We start from the raw sequence: 23,198 nt of genomic DNA, 5'->3' as shown, positions 1-23,198 counted from the left end.
AATTAGCTTTTTTATAAATCCCAAGCAGGCACCCAGCATAACATCCGCTAGAGCTCATTGCTCAGAGTTCACCTCAGACCACTGGCAGTGTTAAGTGGTCCAGCAGGCCACCTAAATTGATCGGTCAGCTGCCGGCTGCAGCCTTCTTACAACTAACAAAGCTGTTTACTTGCCGCCTACCATTAACTGCAAGTATGGAGCTTTGTTATTGGACATGTTGGATATTTACAGTGCTCCTCAAGTGCAGAGAAAGTTGTATGTGTATTGCTACACAATTAGGTAGCATACAATATTCAGCACTCGCCAAAAATTACAAAAAAAAACCTTTTCATCTGAGAACATAAAGTTGAAAACATCTTGCTGACGCATTTCAGATGAAAGCACCCTTAATCGTAGCATGATATATAAAAAAATGGCAAGTTTAAAAACAGTGTTCAAAGCATGCTGGGAAAATGAAATGCAATAAAACCTGGCATGGAATACAAGAAGGTGCTTGCCTAAATGTACATTTATGCAAGTACCTTCTTGTATTCCATGATTAATGGTGTTGTCACCTGAAATATGTCAGCAAGATGTTTTTAACTTTGTTCTATGATAGATATATGTAACCACATTAATTACAATTCGATGATTCACAGTTAGTTTTAAAATATGATTTTTGAAGAAATATTCCAAACTTTCATTTCATAAAGTATATAAAAAATGGTGCTACATGATATTAAATCATATTTCTCATGATGATCATAAGTGTATATAGTGTAGTACCCACTTGATAATTACCATTGCATTTAACAGGCGCGATAAAAACAAAACTTTGTATAATGACGGGTCAGAAGAATGGAAAAATACACAGTGATGTGATCACAGCCTTGCTGTCACTGCTGCTGCCCCTATCCCCACTTTGTCATGGGGCCACTACTGTCACTGGGACTGCCATGGCTGCCACCCTCCCCACTCATGGGGCCACTGTTGTCACTGTTACTGCCGCTGCTGCCGCTCTCTCCACTATGTCATGGGGCAACTACTTGAATCTTGGGTCACTGCATAGTCCATGGCAATAAATTAGACCTGACTGTAACACTTACCTGTAATACTGATGCACAGTAGATCTACAGCTAACAGAAGGGATTAAAAAGCATGTTTTTGGGCTGCCACAACAGGCATTAAAAGAACATTTTTTCTCTCCACTACTTTATTGGCACTGCCTCCATTTCTTTTTGTTTCTGTAAGGAGCCATTTGCACAGAGCTTCTGCAGGGGCGCACCCAGTTTTTTTGCTTTACTGAAGGTTACTGTATGCTTTTCTTTTTGTTTACCCCTTCTACCCTGGCCAGTTTTCATCCTCCTGCCATTTTTTTTGCAAATATGGCATGTCACTTTATGTGGTAATAACTTTAGAACACTTTTACTTATCCAAGCCATTCTGAGATTATTTTCTCATGACACATTGTACTTTTACGTTTACAGTCATATATTTGAGTCAATATATTTCACATTTATTTATGGGAAAAAAATCTAAAATTTACCCAAAATTTTGAAAAATTCACAATTTTCTAAATTTCCATTTATTTGCTTTTAAAACTGAAATTGATAACTCATATTTATTACTTAACATTCCCCATATGTCTACTTTATGTTGGCATCATTTTGTAAATTTAATTTTTTCAGGACATTGAAAGGCTTTCAATTTCCAAAACCAACTTTGTAAGGACCAGTTCACGTCTGAAGTCACTTTGTGGTGCTTACTTAGTAGAAACCACCCATAAATTACCCCATTTTAGAAGCTACACCCCTTAAGTTATTCAAAACTGATTTTACAAACTTTGTTAAACCTTTAGGTGTTCCACAAGAATTAAAGGAACATGGGGATAACATTTCTCGATTTCACTTTTTGGGCAGATTTTCCATTTTAATCAATTTTTACTTTTAACACATCGAGGATTAACAGCCAAACAAAACACTATTTTTTACCCTGATTCTGCAGTTTACAGAAACACCCCACATGTGGTGGTCAACTGCTGTATGGTCGCACCACAGGGCGCAGATGAAAAGGAGCGCCGTATGGCTTTTGGAAGGCAGATTTTGCTGGACTGGTTTTTAGACACTATGCCCCATTTGATGCTTCCCTACAATAGAAATTCCCCAAAAGTGACCCCATTTTGTGAACTACGATATAAGGTGACAGTTTTATTGGTATTATTTTGGGATACATATGATTTTTGATTGCTCTATATTAAGTTTTTTATTTTTAGTTAATAACCAATAGGTCAAATTCTGCTACAATCACTGTAACTGGGATACTCTATTATTATTATAATATAAATACCACACAAAAAAGAGTAATTTTACTTCCCATAGATTAAAAGTATAATGTTTATTCAAAAGACACAAATTAAAAAAAACAAATCGTAATCATATCAATTCCATAATAGTGGTTGGCATATAGTGAAGATATCCAATTAGAAGCGCCACCTAACCTGAATTAGTGCACCTTTACAGTAATAGGTCAATGTAAAGGTACTAGGTAGAGAGTGAGATATAGTAGACATACTATACACTGAATTAAGTATAACAGGGAGATCCACCCTCTGAAAATGTATCACTGTGCTTGAAACAAACAACACTCTCTTTTGCCATATACCAAGACCAAATAATAATAAGATGTCTGGAAAGACTACTGGAGTAAAAGAGAATAATCATACCAGAAAGTGACAGGAAATGTGGGCGCTGCCTCCTCGACGTACGTTTCGCCGTTCTGCTTCCTCCTCCATATGCGGGCCTTAGAGCCCAAGACTTATTTTTTTTCTTTGGCAGATTGTTTTATGTAGGGACTAATTTTATGTGGGATGAGGGTGACTGTTTACCATTTTGGGGGGCATATGAGTTTTTGATCGCTTGGTGTTGCACTTTTTGTGATGTGGCTTTTTGGCACAGTTTTTAATTATTTTTTATGATGTTTATCTGACGGGGTATATCATGTGATATTTATAGAGCAGGTCGTTACGGATGCTCCGATTCCTAATGTGTGTTTTTTTTCTATTTTTTTATTATAAAATCAGGGGAAAGGGGCATTTTTTTATTGAAACTTTATTTTTTATTAAAAACACTTTTTTTACTTAGTGGTTTTTTTTTTAACTTTATTTCTGTCCCACTCTGGAACTTCAACTTTTGGTGGTCTGATCCCCTCGCCAATGCATTACAATACATCTGTATAATATGCTAAAAGGTTGCCTAGCAGACCCAGCCTGGGTCTTTCGTAGAAGGCAGGTCCTGATGCCTCTGCAAGGCATGAGGCTTCCTTCTCACCCATCGGTCCCCATCACCGCAGGGTGGGGACCCGATGGGATCCCTCACCCGCCGCAAACACCATCTATGTCGTGGTCAGCGCTGAAAGGGGCATAGAAGGGTTCAATCTGCCGGGATCGCTGTAAAAGCAGAAACATCAGAGGTCCGGCTATTAGTGACTGCCAGGCCCCCGCTCTGATTGAGCGGGCACTGGAGCATTGCTCACCCAATCACCCTGACGTAATAGTACGTCAAATTGCGTCAAGTCACCTGTCGCTACGACGTACTATTACGTCATATGTCATGAAGGGGTTAACAAAAGGGATTAGCTATGAATTTTGGTGTGCTTTAACCTTCTATATGACCGTGGCTTGTATAGGATTAATTGAGTGAGGGGGATCCGATGGCTGTGAAGGAATCCCATGCCTTCGACAGACATCAGGGCTTCCTTCTACGGAAGCTTGTTAGACCCACAGGGTCTCATAGGCAAGAAGGCTGTCAGTGTATTACCCTTGTAATACACTGACAACTAATGCATTACAATAAACATGTATTGTAATGCCTTGTAGAGGGAAGTTAGACGCCCAAAAGTTGAAGTCCCAAAGTGGGACAAAAAAAACTGTGAAAAGTATTTTACATAATAAAAAAATAAAAGTTCCAAGTAATAAAAAAAGCACCCTTTTCCCCATAATTAAGTCATCTAATTGTTAAATAGGGGGAAAAAAAGAAAAATAGACATATTAGGTATTGCTGCATCTGTATCGATCAGCTCTATAAAAATATCTGTCACGGTCCCTTAGGTGACTGATGTCAGGAAATCAAGGAGATTGGCTGAGCGTGGAGGAATCTAACACCCTCATTTTTCAGTGTTGATATGGTTACCACTTCCTTTTTCTCAGCTGTTGCTCAGTGGTCATCACTTCTACCCTTTATAGTCTGACCCCACCCTTCTGACTATACGGTAGATAGCTTCATTTGGGTTTGGCTGAGCTGGTGGGAGGTCATCTCTGGTGTTCCCATTCTTCCATCTCTACAGAAGTTAAGTGTCGTGTTTGTTTGTATTTGTTTTATTCCCTGTTGCTGTATCTGAGACAGAGACTTCCATTCATCCATCTGGAAAGGAATGAGTTGTCTCTGGTCCTAAACTTATTCCAGGGCCTTGTAGGGAAATCAGGGCCTAGGTATATTGCATATGAATATTCCTACCTTCAATGTCTATTCATCTATTCTCATTTCCTTCTGGAATTCGCGTCCCCACCTATCCCTTGGTTGAACTTGATGGGCGTTTGTCTTTTTTCAACCGTATTAACTATGTAACTATATCTTGATAGGTAGTCAGGGGCCGGATTAGGGTTGTCTAGGAAGTGACCTTTTTCTTCCTTAGTTTCCAGGCCCAGTTACTGTTCCCCTTTCCTCCTGTGTTCAGTGTGGAGTTCCCCTCCCACCAACACACTGTTCGTGACAATATAATGCCTTAAAAAAATAATTTAATAATTTAAATAAAAACTGTGCCAAAACTGCCATTTTCTTGGTCACCTTGCCTCACAAAAAATGTAATACAAAGCAATAAAAAAAAATCGTATGTACCCCAAACTGGTACCAATCAAACCGCCATCTCATCCCGAAAAAAAATTAGACCCTATATAATACAATCGCTCACAAAATTGTACGATGTGTCATAAGAAAACAGTCTCTGAAACACTTTTACTTATCAAAGCCATTCTAAGTTCTTACAAAGTGACACGTCATGTTAGAAATGTTATCAACCTTTATAACCGGAGGTTGTGGATATTGATTTCCAATTCAATTATATGCATTCTCGGAAGCATAGTCCAATGAGTCCCTTTGCCATTTTCTCCTTTTTGAATTGTGTATTTCAGTTTTTAGATTTTTTTTAAAAAAATTACAGTTTGAATTTTGTCAGGTAATCCTCAAATTCCTGAGTGAAAATGTAAGATTTTACCGTGCCTTCAAAAGCTTGTCTTTTTGTATTATATTAGCCAGATCCCTTTATAGGAATTCCAAGTTGAGTAACATAATGTCCTGGGAAAATTTATTAGCAATGAGTTCATATTGTTGATGAAAATGTATATTGGAGGCAAACTATATGCATGCATTCCTATAGGTATACAGTGTGATTTGTAGTACTTTTTAAAAAAAATTTTTTTGTTAAAAAACATAGTAATCCTGGAAACCCCCTTTAAGGACTCCCGTTTTATCATAAATCCACTTTAATACAATATTGTGACATGCTAGCTAATCCCTTCCCATGCAAACCCATACCGGATAAACATCTCATAACGCAGGATTTCAAAATCATGTTTTTTTTTAAAAGGCTGGTCATCTCATGCCTCGTCTTTCAGGATATGTTGTGCCAAGAGAAATAGTAAGGAAGGGCACGTAGGATATGTAGGTTGCATATAGAACATAGCTTTATAAACTTTGTGTGCAATGTACATGTTAATTTACTAACTTTATGAACACCTGGACTGTAATTATTTATCTGCAATGTTTCCTTCTACTTAATGTTGTTGCTCACCAGACATTTTAGATATTGGTCAGCTTTTCTGTGCATACTGTAGTTTTAGAATGTGTTTACACCACTTGCATTTCAGTAGTGCGGAGAAGGAATTAATGTAATATTTCAGAATCTGTTTTTTTTCCTAATTTCTGCAGATGATTGTTTGGTTGGAGAAAACTCTTGACAAAATAATAAGCATATTCATTATATTCCTGCTTGTCATCAGCACTCTACTTTTAGCCTTACTCTTAACAGCAAAGGTAATTTTAAATTATTAAATAATAAATTATTATGGTAAAGAAAGTCCCAGAAGTAAAATTACTAAAGACCAATTGACACTGTTCCAGCTGAAATCCAATGAATGTTACAGTAATTATAAAACACACTAACTTCACACTATAACTGTGGTCATACAACTTTTTTCTTTTTTTTTTTTCAAGGTATAACTTAAAAATTTATATTCAAGATAGGTAATGAGTGAGCAGAAACAAACAAGCTGCTGTTTCAAATGTGATATGATTAAGTTTGTATCAAAAAAATATTCATAAAGAATTTGATGTTTTCCAAATAAGAGCTTATTCATACAGCCGTGCCTAATTTTTTGTATGCAAAAACATTTGCATTCCATTTTTTCTTACTTGCATACATAAAGTTTTCTACTCTGAAACAGAAACGGACCATATAGGATATATATTGAGTTTTCTCAAATCAGGTACATGAATCTAATATATGGATATTTGAATACCCCATTGAGTTGTATGGGTACAAGTGCTGTCCTTTTTTTAAACAGCTCATGAAATAAAAATGTGGCTGTGTAAATATGCTCTTAATAGGAAGGTCTACTTTTGCAGTCAAATGCTTGAAAGCGTTTTTTTTTAAATATTTTTATTCTTTGACAGCTCATTTCTATTCAAATTAACATGTATGGCAAATGTTAGATGCCAGGGTTAATTTTTAACTCATTTAGCAGGAGCAAGATGTTTCTGGTCATAGAAAGATCCCCTGCGACAACATTGTTTGAGCCGTTGGGTAGCTATGGAAGCCTGGCTCTTGTGAAGGCTCTCAGGCCTGCCATAGTTAGGTTCCTGTCAAAAGGAAAATTGTAATTTTGCCTTAGTTTGCAATGGTAAACCACTGCACTCTATGGTGTAAGCAAGCTAATGATCAAATTTTCTGAAACCCCCCCCCCATAAAAACATAAATGGAAAAAGAAATCGCACCCCTTTCCCCATCTTATAAAAAATAAACATATTTGGTATTGCCGCGTCCAGTAGTGCCTGGTCTATATAAGTATTTCTTAAAGGGCTTCCGTCACCCCACTAAACTCATTATTTTTTTTTGGGGGGGGGGGGGGGGTACTTATAATCCCTATCCTGTGATATTGCTATACATTATGTTATTAATCATTTTCGTTCTGTAGATATGTTAAAAAACATACTTTTAAGATATGCAAATTACCTGTCTACCAGCAAGTAGGGCATCTACTTGCTGGTAGCAGCCGCAAAAAAACACCCCCTCCTCTTGTTGATTGACAGGGCCACCCGCGATCTCCTCCTCCGGCTGGCCCTGTCAGCATTTCAAAAATCGCGAGCCTGTGTTGATTCGGCGCAGGCGCTCTGAGATAAGGAGGCTCGCCTCCTCAGCACTCCCTCAGTGCGCCTGCGCCGATGTCCACTAGATTTAAAGGGAACCTGTCAGCACCAAAATGGACCATAAACCACCAGCAGTACCTTACAGCTGTTAACATCAGGTTTCTAACTTATTTGCTCAAATTTACCACTATCGTTAAGTTGTGTAATGTGAAAACACTCTCAGAATGGCTTGGATAACTAAAAGTGCTCCAAAGTTATTACAACATAAAGTGATTTTCAAAAAACAGCCTGGTCCTTAAGGTGAAAAATGTCAGGGTCCTGAAGGGGTTAACGGTTTTAGCAAAACCATTGTTAGTGTCAGTACCTTGTATACGCTGAGGTTAAACATGTTGGACAGTGTAACAAAGCATGTGAATATGCTGTTTCTGAAGTCAATCATAGAAACATTTTATTATATTTTTATTTTATTTCTAATGTTTCTCTCCAGGTTCATGAGGAAAGCGTGCATATAATTAAAGTTACCAGCAATCTAATTAATGAAACTGTTTCTAATCATCCGGAATGGGCAAAGTAAGTCGCTCATAGCTACACAACAGTATATACATTAATAATTGAGTGCAATAATTTAGTAAAGGTGTATTCTGGTTATATCCAGGATAGTGGATAACTATTAGATCAGGGAAGGCGGTCAAACCTTATGGTACCCCTAAGGATTATGAGAACGGGGGCACCGTCCCATATGGGGCCCTCTGAAATGGAGTAGGGGTCGCTTCCCAAGGAGGCAGTCTCATAGAGATGTATGAAGTAGTGTAGATAAAAAATAACAGATTTGAGATCCTGCCTTTCTAGGGTAAAATAACAATTTTTTTGGTATCAGAAAAATAGAATACAAGCACAATGCGTTTCACCCACGGACCGTCAATTTTCTCAGTTGCAGATAAAACAGTCTTACAAGTGTGGTTATATATGCACACACAGAAATTAAAGGGGTGAAACATTGCCAGATGCAGTTATTTTGGTAGGCAATGAATTTTTAAACAGGATTATTAAAATGTACAAAAGTTTTGCTCAACATCACAAGAGAAATGAACAAAATATGTGCCAGTTGATACAATTGTTTTGCGTATTAATTATTGGTTTGATTTCACTTATAACTTGACATTTTTTCCTTTGGAATGTAGCTGGCTGCCTGAAGCACAAGTTATCCAAAAGGCTCTTAACTCTGCTGCTAACAATGTCTATCAATATGGCAGAGAGTGGATCACCAATAAGGTAAATGCCACAAGTTTTCTTAAATAGCAACAACTACAGCTGACTTAGATTGATTAATTCATTAGGTAGTTTAGGGATCAGTTACCGCCCAGCCTACCGCACCGCAGTCACTTATTCGCTGATTAGCATATCGCTAATCAGCTTTTGTACTTTTATAGTATCTGGAAGTGATCAAAACTGATCACGGTCAGATCTATAATAGTATTAGTGTCATCTTAGCTCACCCTCCACCCAAAAACGCAGTGTTTGCCTGATCGGTCACCCACACGTGCATTCGTCCACGCCCGCCCCGCCGCAGTGACAAAACAATATTTTTTTTTGGATCAGTGCACAATCACTTTACACGCGCTGCGGCGATAAAAAAAAAAAAATCAGTTTTGATATTTTTTTTATCAACCGCAGCGGCCTCCGGTACTTCGCTAGCCTCCCATTTGTAAGACAGGCTTGCTTTTTTTTTCTTGGGTAGTCTCAGGGAATACCCCTAAATTTAGTTGCCCAAATGTCAAACAGGGGGTATTCTTCTGAAGAGGCCTACAGGCTTCTGACCCAGTCGGATGAGGAATGGGAACCCTCATCTGATGAATCTAGCGGGTCAGAATATGAACCTGTAGAAAGCAGTGGCTCTCTGACCCAAAGTTTGGACGAGGAGGTTGAGGTCCCTGATAGCACCAGGCGTACCCGGCCCTGTGTCGCTAGACCACAGGTTGCGCAGGATCCGCTTCAAGAGCAGCAGAGTGGGGCTGGCACTGTCGGATTACGTGATGAGGCATACACCAGCAGCGCAGCCCTCCCTGGACCTAGTACCAGCACTGCCGTAGAACATGGTGAAGTGGTGAGCACCAGAATGGCAGTTGAAGCTGGTACGGTGGCACGTGCAGCCGCACCTGTAGTTCCCCCTTTCACTGCCCAGTCTGGAGTTTGGGTTGAGACTGCTCAGATCGGTTCGGCCCTGGGATTTTTTGAGCTGTTCTTGACTGCGGAGCTCTTGGACTTAGTCGTGGCAGAAACAAACCGGTATGCCACTCAATTTATATCCGCCAACCCGGGAAGCTATTATGCCCAGCCTTTCCGGTGGAAACCAGTCCAAGTTTCCAAACTTAAAATTTTTCTGGGCCTTCTCCTCAACATGGGTCTAACCAAAAAGCATGAATTGCGGTCATATTGGTCCACGAACCCAATTCATCACACGCCCATGTTCTCTGCTGCTATGTCCAGGGCACGATTTGAGGCCATCCTGTGTTTCCTGCACTTTAGTGACAATAGCACCTCTCGTCCCAGAGGCCACCCAGCTTTTGACCGGCTCCACAAATTTCGGCCCCTCATAGACCATTTCAACCAGAAATTTGTAGATTTGTTTACCCCAGAGCAAAACATCTGCGTAGACGAGTCCCTAATACATTTTACCGGGCGCCTTGGCTTCAAACAATACATCCCAAGCAAGCGTGCCCGGTATGGGGTCAAATTGTATAAGCTCTGTGAAAGGGCCACAGGCTATACCCACAAATTTTGTGTCTATGAGGGAAAATATCAGACGTGTCTGTAGCAGGAGTGGAATAAGGCGTGACACCCGCTATTTCTGTCCTGACCACCCTGCCCTATGCTTTGGAGAGTGTTTCCGGAAGTACCACACACAGGTACACTTAGCATAGGGATCACATCTCACCAGGACAGGCACACAGGGCTATTAGGGCCCATTCACATGCAACTGCTGCAAACCTCTCCTTTCACCTGGGATAAAGTGCATAATGTACTTCGCCACATCTTTGGCCGATTTGCGCTTTGCACATTGTCCCATGGGGAAGGTTGCACATTGTCCCATGGGGAAGGAGAGGTTTGTCCTATAAAGGTAAAAAACAAAAACAAAAATCACCAGTACGCAAAAAGGTTAATGTTTAGTTCAAAAAGTTAAAGTTTATATGTTCTGTTCAAAAGTTAATAAAATTGTTGCGTTGCGGCCTGTTTTTTTTTCTTTTTTCTTTTTTTACCTTCCAGGTGGACCAACCGATCGACTAGCTGCAGCACTGCTGATGTGCATTCTGACAGAAGCATTTCGCTGCTGTCAGATTACACGCAAGTCGGTGTATTCGGCGCTGCAAGACAAGATTTCTCCTCTGCGGTAAAAGATACGTTTGCCAAGGCATAGGAGCTAAGGAGGTGGCGGTGTTCCTATGCTTTGGCAAACACTTTGTATATGAAAAAAATATATAATTCCCGGCAATGATTTATTCATTCACATCGATTGATGTGAATGGAGAAATCTGGTTTGCCAGGGTATACGAGCTAAGTGGGTATGGATGTTGGGCGGAGCTCCTAGCAGACGCCTTTCCCCTCCTTTTTTTTTTGACAGAGATTTTTTCATCCACATTGATTGATGTGAATGAAGAAATCTGTGCCGTTCATTTGTTTTCTTTCAGCGCAGAGGCTGAACGAAAAAAAAAATCTCATTACCTGTATGCTCAATATAAGGAGAATAGCAGAAACGCCTAATGCTGGCCATACATGTAATGATTGCGGAGACCCTCAAATGCCAGGGCAGTACAAACACCCCACAAATGACCCCATTTTGGAACGAAGACACCTCAAGGTATTCGCTGAGGGGCATATTGAGTCCATGAAAGATTGAAATTTTTGTCCCAAGTTAGCGGAAAGTGAGACTTTGTGAGAAAAAACAAAAATAAAATCAATTTCCGCTAACTTATGCACAAAAAAAAAAAATTCTATGAACTCACCAGGCCCCTCATTGAATACCTTGGGGTGTATTCTTTCCAAAGTGGGGTCACATGTGGGGTATTTATACTGCCCTGGCTTTTTAGGGGCCCTAAAGAGTGAGAAGAAGTCTGGGATCCAAATGTCTAAAAATGCCCTCCTAAAAGGAATTTGGGCACCTTTGCGCATCTAGGCTGCAAAAAAGTGTCACATATGTGGTATAAATAAAATACACCGACTTGTGTGTAATCTGACAGCAGCGTAATGCTTCTGTCAGAATGCACATCAGTGCTGCAGCTAGTCGATCGGTTGGTCCACCTGGAAAGTAAAAAAAAAAAAAAAAAAAAAAAAAGAAAAAAACAGGCCGCAACGCAATAATTTTATTAACTTTATAATAACTTTTGAACAGAACATATAAACTTTAACTTTTTGAACTGAATGTTAACCTTTTTGCTTACTGGTGATTTTTTTTTAATTTTTTTTTTTTTTACCTTTATAGGACAAACCTTTCCTTCCCCATGGGACAATGTGCAAAGCGCAAATCGCCCAAAGATGTAGCGAAGTGCGTTATGCACTTTGTCCCAGGTGAAAGGAGAGGTTTGCAGCAGCTGTGTGTGTAAATGGGCCCTAATAGCCCCGTGTGCCTGTCCTGGTGAGATGTGATCCCTATGCTAGGTGTACCTGTGTGTGGTACTTCCGGAAACACTCCCCTAAGCATAGTGCAGGGTGATCAGGGCATTCAGGACAGAAATAGCAGGTGTCACGCCTTATTCCACTCCTGCTACAGACACAACATTTTTTTTCGGGGTGACGGTTGGGTTGAGGTACCAGAAATGACATTGGGGAAATGTCTCTCGTGTAGACGGCTAACTACACTGGTGGATGGGGCCACGGAACCTCCTGGGTATAGGAGGTTCTCGATGATCTCTTCCTGAAATTTGAGGAAGGATCGTGTTCTCCCAGCCTTACTGTAGAGAACAAAACTATTATACAGAGCCAATTGAATTAAATATACAGACAACATCTGGTCATTGAAGTCCTCCCCTCCCATGTGAAGGTTATAGTCGTGGACTGAGAGGGGCTTTTTAATGACACGGGTTGCTCGCTCAATTTGGATTGTCGTGTCTGCGTGAATGGAGGATAGCATGTAAACGTCACGCTTGTCTCTCCATTTCACCGCGAGCAGTTCTTGGTTACACAAGGCAGCCCTCTCCCCCCTTGCAAGACGGGTGGTAACGAGCTGTTGGGGGAAGCCCGCGCGACTAGTTCGCGCGGTGCCACAGCAGCCAATCTTTTCTAGAAACAAATGCCTGAAGAGGGCCACAATTGTGTAGAAATTGTCCACATAAAGATGGTACCCCTTGCCAAATAAGGGTGACACCAAGTCCCAGACTGTCTTCCCACTGCTCCCCAGGTAGTCAGGGCAACCAACCGGCTCCAGGGTCTGATCTTTTCCCTCATAGACACAAAATTTGTGTGTATAGCCTGTGGCCCTTTCACAGAGCTTATACAATTTGACCCCATACCGGGCACGCTTGCTTGGGATGTATTGTTTGAAGCCAAGGTGCCCGGTAAAATGTATTAGGGACTCGTCTACGCAGATGTTTTGCTCTGGGGTACACAAATCTGCAAATTTCTGGTTGAAGTGGTCTATGAGGGGCCAAATTTTTTGGAGCCAGTCAAAAGCTGGGTGGCCTCTGGATCGGGAAGTGGTGTTGTCGTTAAAGTGCAGGAAACGCAGGATGGTCTCAAATCATGTCCTGGTCATGGCAGCAGAGAACATGGGCATGTGATGAATTGGGTTCGTGGACCAATATGACCGCAATTCATGCTTTTTAGTTAGACCCATGTTGAGGAGAAGGCCCAGAAAAATTTTAATTTCGGAAACTTGGACTGGTTTCCATTGGAAAGGCTGAGCATAAAAACTTCCCGGGTTGGCGGTTATAAATTGTGTGGCATACCGATTTGTTTCTGCCATAACTAAGTCCCAGAGCTCAGCAGTTAAGAACAGCTCAAAAAATCCCTGGGTCGAACCGATCTGAGCTGTCTCAACCCGAACTCCAGACTGGGTGGTGAAAGGGGGAACTACAGGTGCGGCTGAAGTTGGGGACTGCCAAAAAGGGTTTGCCAGCACCTCAGGGATTCTAGGGGCTCTACGGGCCTGTCTGTGCGGTGGCTGCGACGGGGTAACTACTGCACGTGCCACCGTACCAGCTACAACTGCCCTTCTGGTGCTCACCACTTCACCATGTTGTACGGCAGTGCTGGTACTAGGTCCAGGATGGGCTGCGCTGCTGGTGTATGCCTCACCACGTAATCCGACAGCGCCAGCCCCACTCTGCTGCCCTTGAAGCGGATCCTGCGCAACCTGTGGTCTAGCGACACAGGGCTGGGTACGCCTGGTGCTATCAGGGACCTCAACCTCCTCGTCCGAACTTTGAGTCAGACTGCCACTGCTTTCTACAGGTTCATATTCTGACCCGCTAGATTCATCAGATGAGGGTTCCCATTCCTCATCCGACTGGGTGTAGGCCTCTTCAGAAGAATACCCCCTGTTTGACATTTGGGCAACTAAATTTAGGGGTATTCCCTGAGACTACCCAAGAAAAAAAGCAAGCCTGTCTTACAAATGGGAGGCTAGCAAAGTACCGGAGGCCGCTGCGGTTGATAAAAAATATCATAACTGATTTTTTTTATCGCCGCAGCGCTTGTGAATTGAATGTGCAGTGATCAAAAAAAATAATTTTTTTGTCACTGCGGCGGGGCGGGCGTGGGTGAACGCACGTGTGGGTGACCGATCAGGCCTGATCGGGAAAACACAGCGTTTTGGGTGGAGGGCGAACTAAGGTGATACTAATACTATTATAGATCTGACTGTGATCAGTTTTGATGACTTACAGATGCTATAAAAGTACAAATGCTGATTAGCGATACGCTAATCAGCGAATAAGTGACTGCGGTGCGGTGGGCTGGCCGCTAACTGATCGCTAAACTACCTAACCAAGGGGCCTAAACTATCCTAATACCGAAAAGTCAATACCGGTGAAAAAGAAAAAGTGACAGTTTACACTGATCACTTTTTTCCCTTTCACTAATGATTGACAGGGGCAAGAAGGGGTGATCAAGGGGTTAATTTGGGTGCAGGGGGGTGATCTGGGGCTGAAGTGTAGTGTTTGGTGTACTCACTGTGAAGCCTGCTCCTCTGCTGGAACCAACCGACCAAAAGGACCAGCAGAGGAGCAGGGAAGCCATTTAACACATCATATTTACTAATATGATGTGTTAGATGGCTTCTGATTCGACATTTTAAAAATCGCCAGCCCACCAGCCACGATCATTGGCTGGCAGGCTGGTGACGAAAATGTTCTCGTTCATTTGCCGGCCTGCGATGTGCATGCGCGGGCCGGCTCAGTCCGAAATCTCGCGAGATGACGCACGGATGCGTCCATGAGGAATGAATCGACCGCCTCCCGGACGCATCCGTGCGTTCAGCGGTCGGGAGGCGGTTAAGGGGGAAAAAATTCCTTCCCGACTCCAATAAGCAATCAGAATAACTCCCTGGATTAACAACCCCTTTCGAGTAGCTATAGCCTGTAATAATATTACACTCCAGAAATTCATCCAAGCCCCTCTTGAATTTTATTGTACTCACCATAACCACCTCCTCAGGCAGAGAGTTCCATAGTCTCACTGCTCTTACCGTAAAGAATCCTCTTCTATGTTTGTGTACAAACCTTCTTTCCTCCAGACGCAGAGGGTGTCCCCTCGTCACAGTCCTGGGGATAAATAGATGATAGGAGAGATCTCTGTACTGCCCCCTGATATATTTATATATAGTAATTAGATCTCCCCTCAGTCGTCTTTTTTCTAAAGTGGATTACCCTAATGTTGATAATCATACTTTAGTTGCCCTCCTCTGAACCCTTTCCAGCTCTGCTATGTCTGTTTTGTTCACAGGAGCCCAGAACTGTACACAATACTCCATGTGTGGTCTGACTAGTGATTTGTAAAGTGGTAGGACTATGTTCTCATCACGGGCATCTATGCCCCTTTGATGCAACCCATTTTCTTATTGGCCTTGGCAGCAGCTGCCTGACACTGTTTTTTACTGCTTAGTTTGCTGTTTATTAAAATTCCTAGGTCATTTTCCATGTCAGTGTAACCCAGTGTTTTACAATTTTGGAAATATTTAGTAAATATTTTGAAGCGAATAGGGCCGAATTTTTAACCCCTTAGTGACAGTGACCCAATCTGACCCGCTAGTGACAGTGACGCAATCTGAGTGTGTACCGTTAATAACTACCCTCTGTTTTCTATCATTGAGCCAGTTTACTTACCCACATACAGAAGTTTTCTCTCAGTCCGAGCATTCTCATTTTATATACTAACCTTTTATGTGGTACAGTGTCAAATGCTTTGGAGAAGTCCAGATATACGACATCCATTGAGTCACCGCTGTCAAGTCTAGAACTTACCTCCTCATAGAAACTGATTAAATTAGTTTGACATGACCGATCCCTCATGAAGCCATGCTGATATGATGTTATTTGCTTGTTTTCATTGAGATCCTACAAGAAAGCATCTCTTAGAAAACCTTCAAACAGTTTACCCACAACAGAAATTAAACTTACCGGCCTATAGTTTGTGGGGTGCATTTTTGCACCCTGTTTGAATATTGGCACCACATTTGCTATGTGCCTATCCTGTGGATCACTCCCTGTCAGTATAGAGTTTGTAAATATCAAAAATAAGGGTCTGGCTATGGCATTACTTAACTCTCTTAGAATACGGGGTCTATGCCATCTGGTCCTGGCGATTTGTCTATTTTAATCTTAAAAGTTGCTGCTGTTATTCTTCCTGGGTCAGACAGGGCACTTTTAATGGGGAATTTACTTTTACATTCTGTTTACATTTTATTAGTTTTTTACATATTCCTGCAGGTCATAAACCTCTCTGCACGTAACTTAAATGCCCTGGAAATCTCGGTATTGAATAAAGGACTATCATTTGTCCCTACAACCGAGTTTAAGACTTTCACTTGGCTCAAAGACCTCAACCTTTTTTGGAGGAAGTACTTTGATATAACAGATCAACAATCATATGACAGACTAGGGATACAAGAAAGTGACCTAGCAGATCTTGCAACCCTGATGGATTTATGGGAGTAGGGCTCAAGAAAAGCAGGAGAGGGCCCTTTCACAAAAACTTGCCTAAAAAGTACAAAAATGCCCTCACTATCTTACTGCAAATATGTTGACTTCTTTCAACAGTTGGTAACCTCTGAACTGGAGCAACTGAAGATCTCCCCCTCATAGCCTACAAACTTGACTAGAGGAGAATCCGAGGCCTTGAGGACACTGGAAAAAGACTATTCCATTGTTATCAAGCCCTCGGATAAGGGTGGAATCCTAGTAATTTTGAATCATGATATGTATAAAAAAATAATTGTTTAGATCTCCTTGCCGGGTGACCCCACTGATTTGTATCTAGTAGAACTCCAGCAAATCCTGAAGGCAGGAATGGAGAGAAGGGTCATCGGCAAGTCAGAATACCACTTTGTTACCCGGCACACCACAAATTGCAACTTTTTACGGGCTTCCCAAGGTCTACAAATGGATGACCCTTTTAAAAGGCCGCCCAATAGTATCTGGCGTGAATTCTATCACACAAAATTGTGCACTATACCTTGACCAAGTGCTGAATGAGTTTGTGCTGTCTCTCGCATCATATATAAGAGATTCTATCGATTTTCTGAAAAAAATTGAAACCTTAGTCATAGATTCCTCCTTTTTATTATCCTCCTTTTTATTATTCAGTATTGACGTGGAGTCCCTGTATAGTAGTATCCCCCATGACAATGGTCTCCTAGCGGTTTCACACTACCTGAGCACATGAGGGAACCATTTTCAGGACCACAATCGTTTCATTTTGACTCTACTTGACTACACTCTAAGGCACAATTTCTTCTGTTCATTGGGCAGTTCTACCACCAGCTCAGGGGGACGGCAATGGGGTGTCCTTGTGCCCCCACGTATGCCAATCTCTTCCTGGGCTGGTGGGAGGGCAACATCGTTTTTCCGGGCCATCATACTTGGTGAAATGATAAAATAGCCTACTGGACAAGGCATATAGACAATGTGTTTGTGCTCTGGAGTGGCAGCAGTAAGGAGTTTCAAATTTTTGGATGTCCTTAATATCAATGACATAGATCCCAAGTTCACCTTTGAAATGCAGAAGGAATGCATCAACTTCCTTGATGTAACTGTACGTAAAAGGGGTGAAAAACTTACCAGCACGATTTTTAGAAAATTGACAGCCACCAACTCTATCTTGCAGTAGGGAAGCCATCATCCTATTCCACAAAAAAAGAGGTATCCCTAGAGGACAGTATTTGAGGATAAGCAGGAATTGCTCAGGATTAACTGACTTCTATTGTGAATCCAAGAAACTGTACAAAAGAATGACAGAGGATACCCCAAGGGCAATTTAGAAATGCCTTCCAGCATGCATTGACCACACAGAGGGAGACGCTACTCACCCCTAAAAACAAATGGACTCTAGTGTTGCTAAGAACATCTCACCTCATCCGAGTATAACTTACCGGAGAGGCCGAATCCTTAGAGATAGATTGGTACATAGTCACTATGTACCCCCAGTGACACCAGGAACATGGCTCGATCGCTGTCCCCTGGTGATCTTTAGGTGTGGGATCTGCAAAACATGTGAGTTCATCTCCACAGTCAAGACTGTCACATGATCAGCCACCCAAAGAACATACGCTATTCGGGACTTTATAAACTGTAAAAGCAGAGGCGTAATCTATATCTGCCAGTGCCCATGCCCCAAAGATTACATCAGAAAAACTTTCAGGGAGTTCAGGAAAAGGGTAGGGGAGCATGTTAATGATGTAAAAAATAATAAAATCACCCCAGTGGCGAGTCCTTAAACTCATCCCGATATCCCCTAGGAAAGGAGACTGGGATAATAAGATACTGAGGAATGAAGCAGAATGAATATACAGGTGTCACTCACAAGCACCCTCTGGTCTTAATGAAAGGCTTACCCACACATGTTTTTTGTAGTAAAACACTGTCCCTGATCAATGGAATAGCGACGTAAAACCGGGAGGTGTAGTTGCCAAGAAACTGCCCTGATCTTACCCTCTTGTTTCCATAAGAAGCAAAGTACAGTTTGAAAAAGCACTCAAAAAAATGAACTAAAAACGGTTTTCAGTTATATCAGGATTAACCCTATGAACATTAATTATATCTTAGAAACTTTCATGATCCTGTCAGGTGATGAGTATAAATATTTAATTATACACCCCCAGATCAGAAGAGCTACAATTGTTGTATCTGTGTCCTTTTTTATTTGTAGTAGTTTGAGGCATAATATTAAAATCTTGTTGTCCATCTATATGGGGAATATACATCATAGAATAGCCCATATTGTGACATAGAATTATATATTCTTTCAGCAAATCGGGTTATATCTTTCCCTCTGGTTATGTGCCAGAGGTGACAAAAACAAACCCCATACACACCTCCCCTCTACCCTTCTGTATTTTGCCATAAAATATGATTTCAGATAGGGTTACAATCGGTGCAATTACCTGAAGCACCAATTCCTCTTATTCTACAACTCCTCAGGGTTAAATCTGGAGCGTCGCAGCGTCACTAAACCGGAAGTGACATCTGCGCTCCAGTAAACCGTAAGTATCGTTTGCGTTCCAGGGGACTGGAAGTAGCGGCTCGGCGTGCGTTCGACTCACTGGATAGCCTGTGTCGGGAGGAGGTCAGTGGCCGGTGCTGAACTGGTTAGCATCGGTCACATCCGAGGTGAGGCAGGGGACGCCAGTGTTTTGGGTCCCCTGCCAGCGCTGCCAATGGCCAGCCAGCCAATGGCAGCGCTATTAGCTGCACAGGAAGAGGCAGAACGTCCCTGCAAGCAGCCATTCTAGCTGGTGACTGCTTGCAGAGAGGTTCTGTGCCTTTGCTGCTGTGGCTTGCTGTGATTTATGGTGCACCACCACTGCTAATTTAACCCCTTTACTGCTGGAAAGAAGAAAGAACAACAACATCTGGAATAGCTGCACAGATTTTATTTTTTTCATTTGCAGCTGGTCTAGATCCCTCCATCATTGTCCTATTTTACAGGCCGGGCCACTCCCGTCCCGTTTTACGGGCCGGGCCCCTCCCCTCCTTTTTTTACCCATGCCATTTGGTTTGTGCACACCCGATTACTGCTTTGCACACTCTTGGCATTCTCTTGATGAGCTTCAAGAGGTAGTCACCTGAAATGGTCTTCCAACAGTCTTGAAGGAGTTTCCAGAGATTCTTAGCACTTGTTGGCCCTTTTGCCTTCACTCTGCGGTCCAGCTCACCGCAAACCATCTCGATTGGGTTCAGGTCCGGTGACAGTTGAGGCCAGGTCATCTGGCGCAGCACCCCATCACTCTCCTTCATGGTCAAATAGACCTTACACAGCTTGGAGGTGTGTTTGGGGTCATTGTCCTGTTGAAAAATAAATGATGGTCCAACTAAACGCAAACCGGATGGAATAGCATGCCGCTGCAAGATGCTGTGGTAGCCATGCTGGTTCAGTATGCCTTCAATTTTGAATAAATCCCCAACAGTATCACCAGCAAAGCACCCCCACACCATCACACCTCCTCCTCCATGCTTCACGGTGGGAACCAGGCATGTAGAGTCCATCCGTTCACCTTTTCTGCGTCGCACAAAGACACAGTGGTTGGAACCAAAGATCTCAAATTTGGACTCATCAGACCAAAGCACAGATTTCCACTGGTCTAATGTCCATTCCTTGTGTACGTTAGCCCAAACAAATCTCTTTTGCTTGTTGCCTGTCCTTAGCAGTGGTTTCCTAGCAGATATTCTACCATGAAGGCTGATTCACAGAGTCTCCTCTTAACAGTTGTTCTAGAGATGTGTCTGCTGCTAGAACTCTGTGTGGCATTGACCTGGTCTCTAATCTGAGCTGCTGTTAACCTGCGATTTCTGAGGCTAGTGACTCGGATGAACTTAACCTCCGCAGTAGAGGTGAATCTTGGTCTTCCTTTCCTGGGGCGGTCCGCATGTGAGCCAGCTTCTTTGTAGCGCTTGATGGTTTTTGTGACTGCAACTTTCAAAGTTTTCCCAATTTTTCGGACTGACTGACCTTCATTTCTTAAAGTAATCATGGCCACTCGTTTTTCTTTACTTAGCTGCTTTTTTCTTGCCATAATACAAATTCTAACAGTCTATTCAGTAGGACTATCAGCTGTGTATCCACCTGACTTCTCCACAAGGCAACTGATGGTCCCAACCCCATTTATAAGGCAAGAAATCCCACTTATTAAACCTGACAGGGCACACCTGTGACGTAAAAACCATTTCAGGTGACTACCTCTTGAGGCTCATCAAGAGAATGCCAAAAGTGTGCAAAGCAGTAATCAAAGCAAAAGGTGGCTAGTTTGAAGAACCTAGAATATGACATATTTTCAGTTGTTTCACACTTTTTTGTTATGTATATAATTCCACATGTGTTAATTCATAGTTTTGATGCCTTCAGTGTGAATCTACAATTTTCATAATCATGAAAACAAAGAAAACTTGAATGAGAAGGTGTGTCCAAACTTTTGGTCTGTTGTGAAGATACGAGATGTGCAGCACCTGAAACTACAGATACTAGAAGCCTGTGCTAGCATTTCTCCTGCGGTGTTGCTATCCGTGTGTGAAGAGTGGGAGAAGAGGGTTGCATTGACAATCCAACACAATTGGCAGCACATTGAACACGTTTTATAAGTGGTCAGAAACGTGTAAATAACTCATGAAAGAATAAAGTTACGTTAAAACCAAGCACACCATTGTGTTTCTTGTGAAATTCCCAATAAGTTTGATGTGTCACATGATCCTCTTTCTATTGAAAAAACTAAAGTTGGATTCAAAATGGCCGACTTCAAAATGGCCACCATGGTCACCACCCATCTTGGAAAGTTTCCCCCCTCACATATACTAATGTGCCACAAACAGGACGTTAATATCACCAACCATTCCCATTTTATTAAGGTGTATCCATATAAATGGCCCACCCTGTATATATACACACACATGTGTGTGTGTGTGTGTGTATATATATATATATATATATATATTTGTATAAGGCGCTTACGGTAGTACAGTGAAGAAACCTGGAAATCAGGGAATAAGCGTAGTCGGTTGTGGTGTGCCGAAACCGAGGATGAGGTAGGCCTGAGAAAGAAGAGGGCTCACCCAAGGAAAGAGATGTGGAAGAAATGAGTTGTAAATGAGTGGAGTGGTGGGAGGGTCAAGCTCCGACCTCGGACGGTACAGGAGCCAGGTAGAGGGGTGCCCTAAATAGGCTGGAGGCGGACCTCAGCCCCTCCCACAAATCCAGGCAAAAGCCTTCATGTCAAGGAACCATGAACCAGACGTACAACAAGAGATAAGTGGAAATAAGAAGGCTTTATTGAAAATCAAGCTGTAAGCAAAAGTCCAAACGGATGGCTAAACCGAGCAGGGTCTAGCGTAGACAGAGGTCAGGAACCAGGAGGGTAGTCAGACGAAGCCAGGATCAGGAACCAACGGGGTAGTCAGACGAAGCCAGGATCAGGAACCAACGGGGTAGTCAGACGGGGCCAGGATCAGGAACCAGAAGCAGCAGCAGTCTTAGAAGCATGTGAACACAGGAGGACCAAGCAAGGAACTGAAGCCACAGACCTCCTATATATATGAGCTAGGCATCCAGCTCCTCCCAGTGGGAAGGAGAAGCCGCAGGGTGGGAGGCTACAAGAAACCCAGAAACCAAGATGGCCGCCAGCACATGTCAAACGAAGGAGAACAGTGAGAAGGTAAGACCATGACACTTCACACTTGTGTAAGGCGCTTACGGTAGTACAGTGAAGAAACCTGGAAATCAGGGAATAAGCGTAGTCGGTTGTGGTGTGCCGAAACAGAGGATGAGGTAGGCCTGAGAAAGATTTTTGTATTCAATTTACATGAAAGCTCAACCCGACATGTTTTGGAAAGCATCTCTTAACTCCCGTGTTGGATTGGGGATGTAACGTGAGTAAGCGGATGACTTCCAGCGCCCCAATTTCTTGATGACATGAGCCGGGATGTTGGCACTGGAGGCCGTGGACGCGGCCCCAATGCGAAAGGAGTGCCCTGAGTAGTTGGCTGCGTTGAGGCCCAGTTGTGTGAGGGATGACCTGACATAGGTCATGAAGGTGGTGGTGGTGAGTACTGACCCATGCAGTTGAAGTAGCGGTTGAGAGGGTAGGAACTTGTGACGCTGTTTGTAAGCGTCCAGAACCCCGACTGGACACCATCTGTTGTGCATGGGGTAATATGGAATGTTCACGGGTGAGAGCTGACTGCTCTTGGAGTGAGGTAAGGTCAGGATATAATGATCCACGTGTTTTGTCAAGTGGAAGACAAGAAGACAAGGTGTGGCTTGGGTCGTGGAGGTCGTGGTGAATTCCCCGGGCCTCAGGAATCCGTAGAAAGCCAAGTACATTGCTGTTTTGATGATGGAGTTGGTATCTGCTTCAAAAGGCCTGGTGTCTAGTAAGTCGGATAATGCCTTGAAAACGTGATTGTTAATGGGTAGTCTCTGGGTTGGTCGTGCGGGTTCTGTCTTCTGAATTCCTTTGAGTATTGTTTTGATCTGGTGCGAGGCCATGAAACTGATGTTGTTGGGGTGTATGATTAGCATATGATGTTGAATGCCGGTGAGATAGAGTTTGATGGTGTTGTATGACATTTTGAGTTTAAGGTGGCAAAAGGAAGCAAACCCCAGCAG

At 42.5% G+C, this 23,198-nt stretch overlaps 1 protein-coding gene across 6 annotated transcripts in view; it reads left to right on the top strand.

Moving 5' to 3' along the window:
• The window catches only part of TMEM245 (transmembrane protein 245), a 719,080-nt gene that overhangs the window by 255,988 nt on the left and 439,894 nt on the right, over positions 1-23,198 (top strand). For all 6 annotated transcript variants that reach the window (XR_006390012.1, XM_044293864.1, XM_044293863.1 and 3 more), the window contains exons 7-9: positions 5,961-6,065; positions 7,885-7,967; positions 8,579-8,669. Coding sequence is in view for 5 of the 6 variants with exons in the window: in XM_044293864.1 (XP_044149799.1) it covers positions 5,961-6,065; positions 7,885-7,967; positions 8,579-8,669 (279 nt within the window). In the remaining variant the exon portion in view is untranslated. The remainder of the gene's footprint in view (positions 1-5,960; positions 6,066-7,884; positions 7,968-8,578; positions 8,670-23,198) is intronic.

This window comes from Bufo gargarizans, chromosome 5 (genome assembly GCF_014858855.1).
Source record: "Bufo gargarizans isolate SCDJY-AF-19 chromosome 5, ASM1485885v1, whole genome shotgun sequence".
Lineage (NCBI taxonomy): Eukaryota > Metazoa > Chordata > Amphibia > Anura > Bufonidae > Bufo > Bufo gargarizans.
Note: the sequence above shows the minus strand (reverse complement) of the source record. Positions and strands in the feature narration are given on the sequence as shown.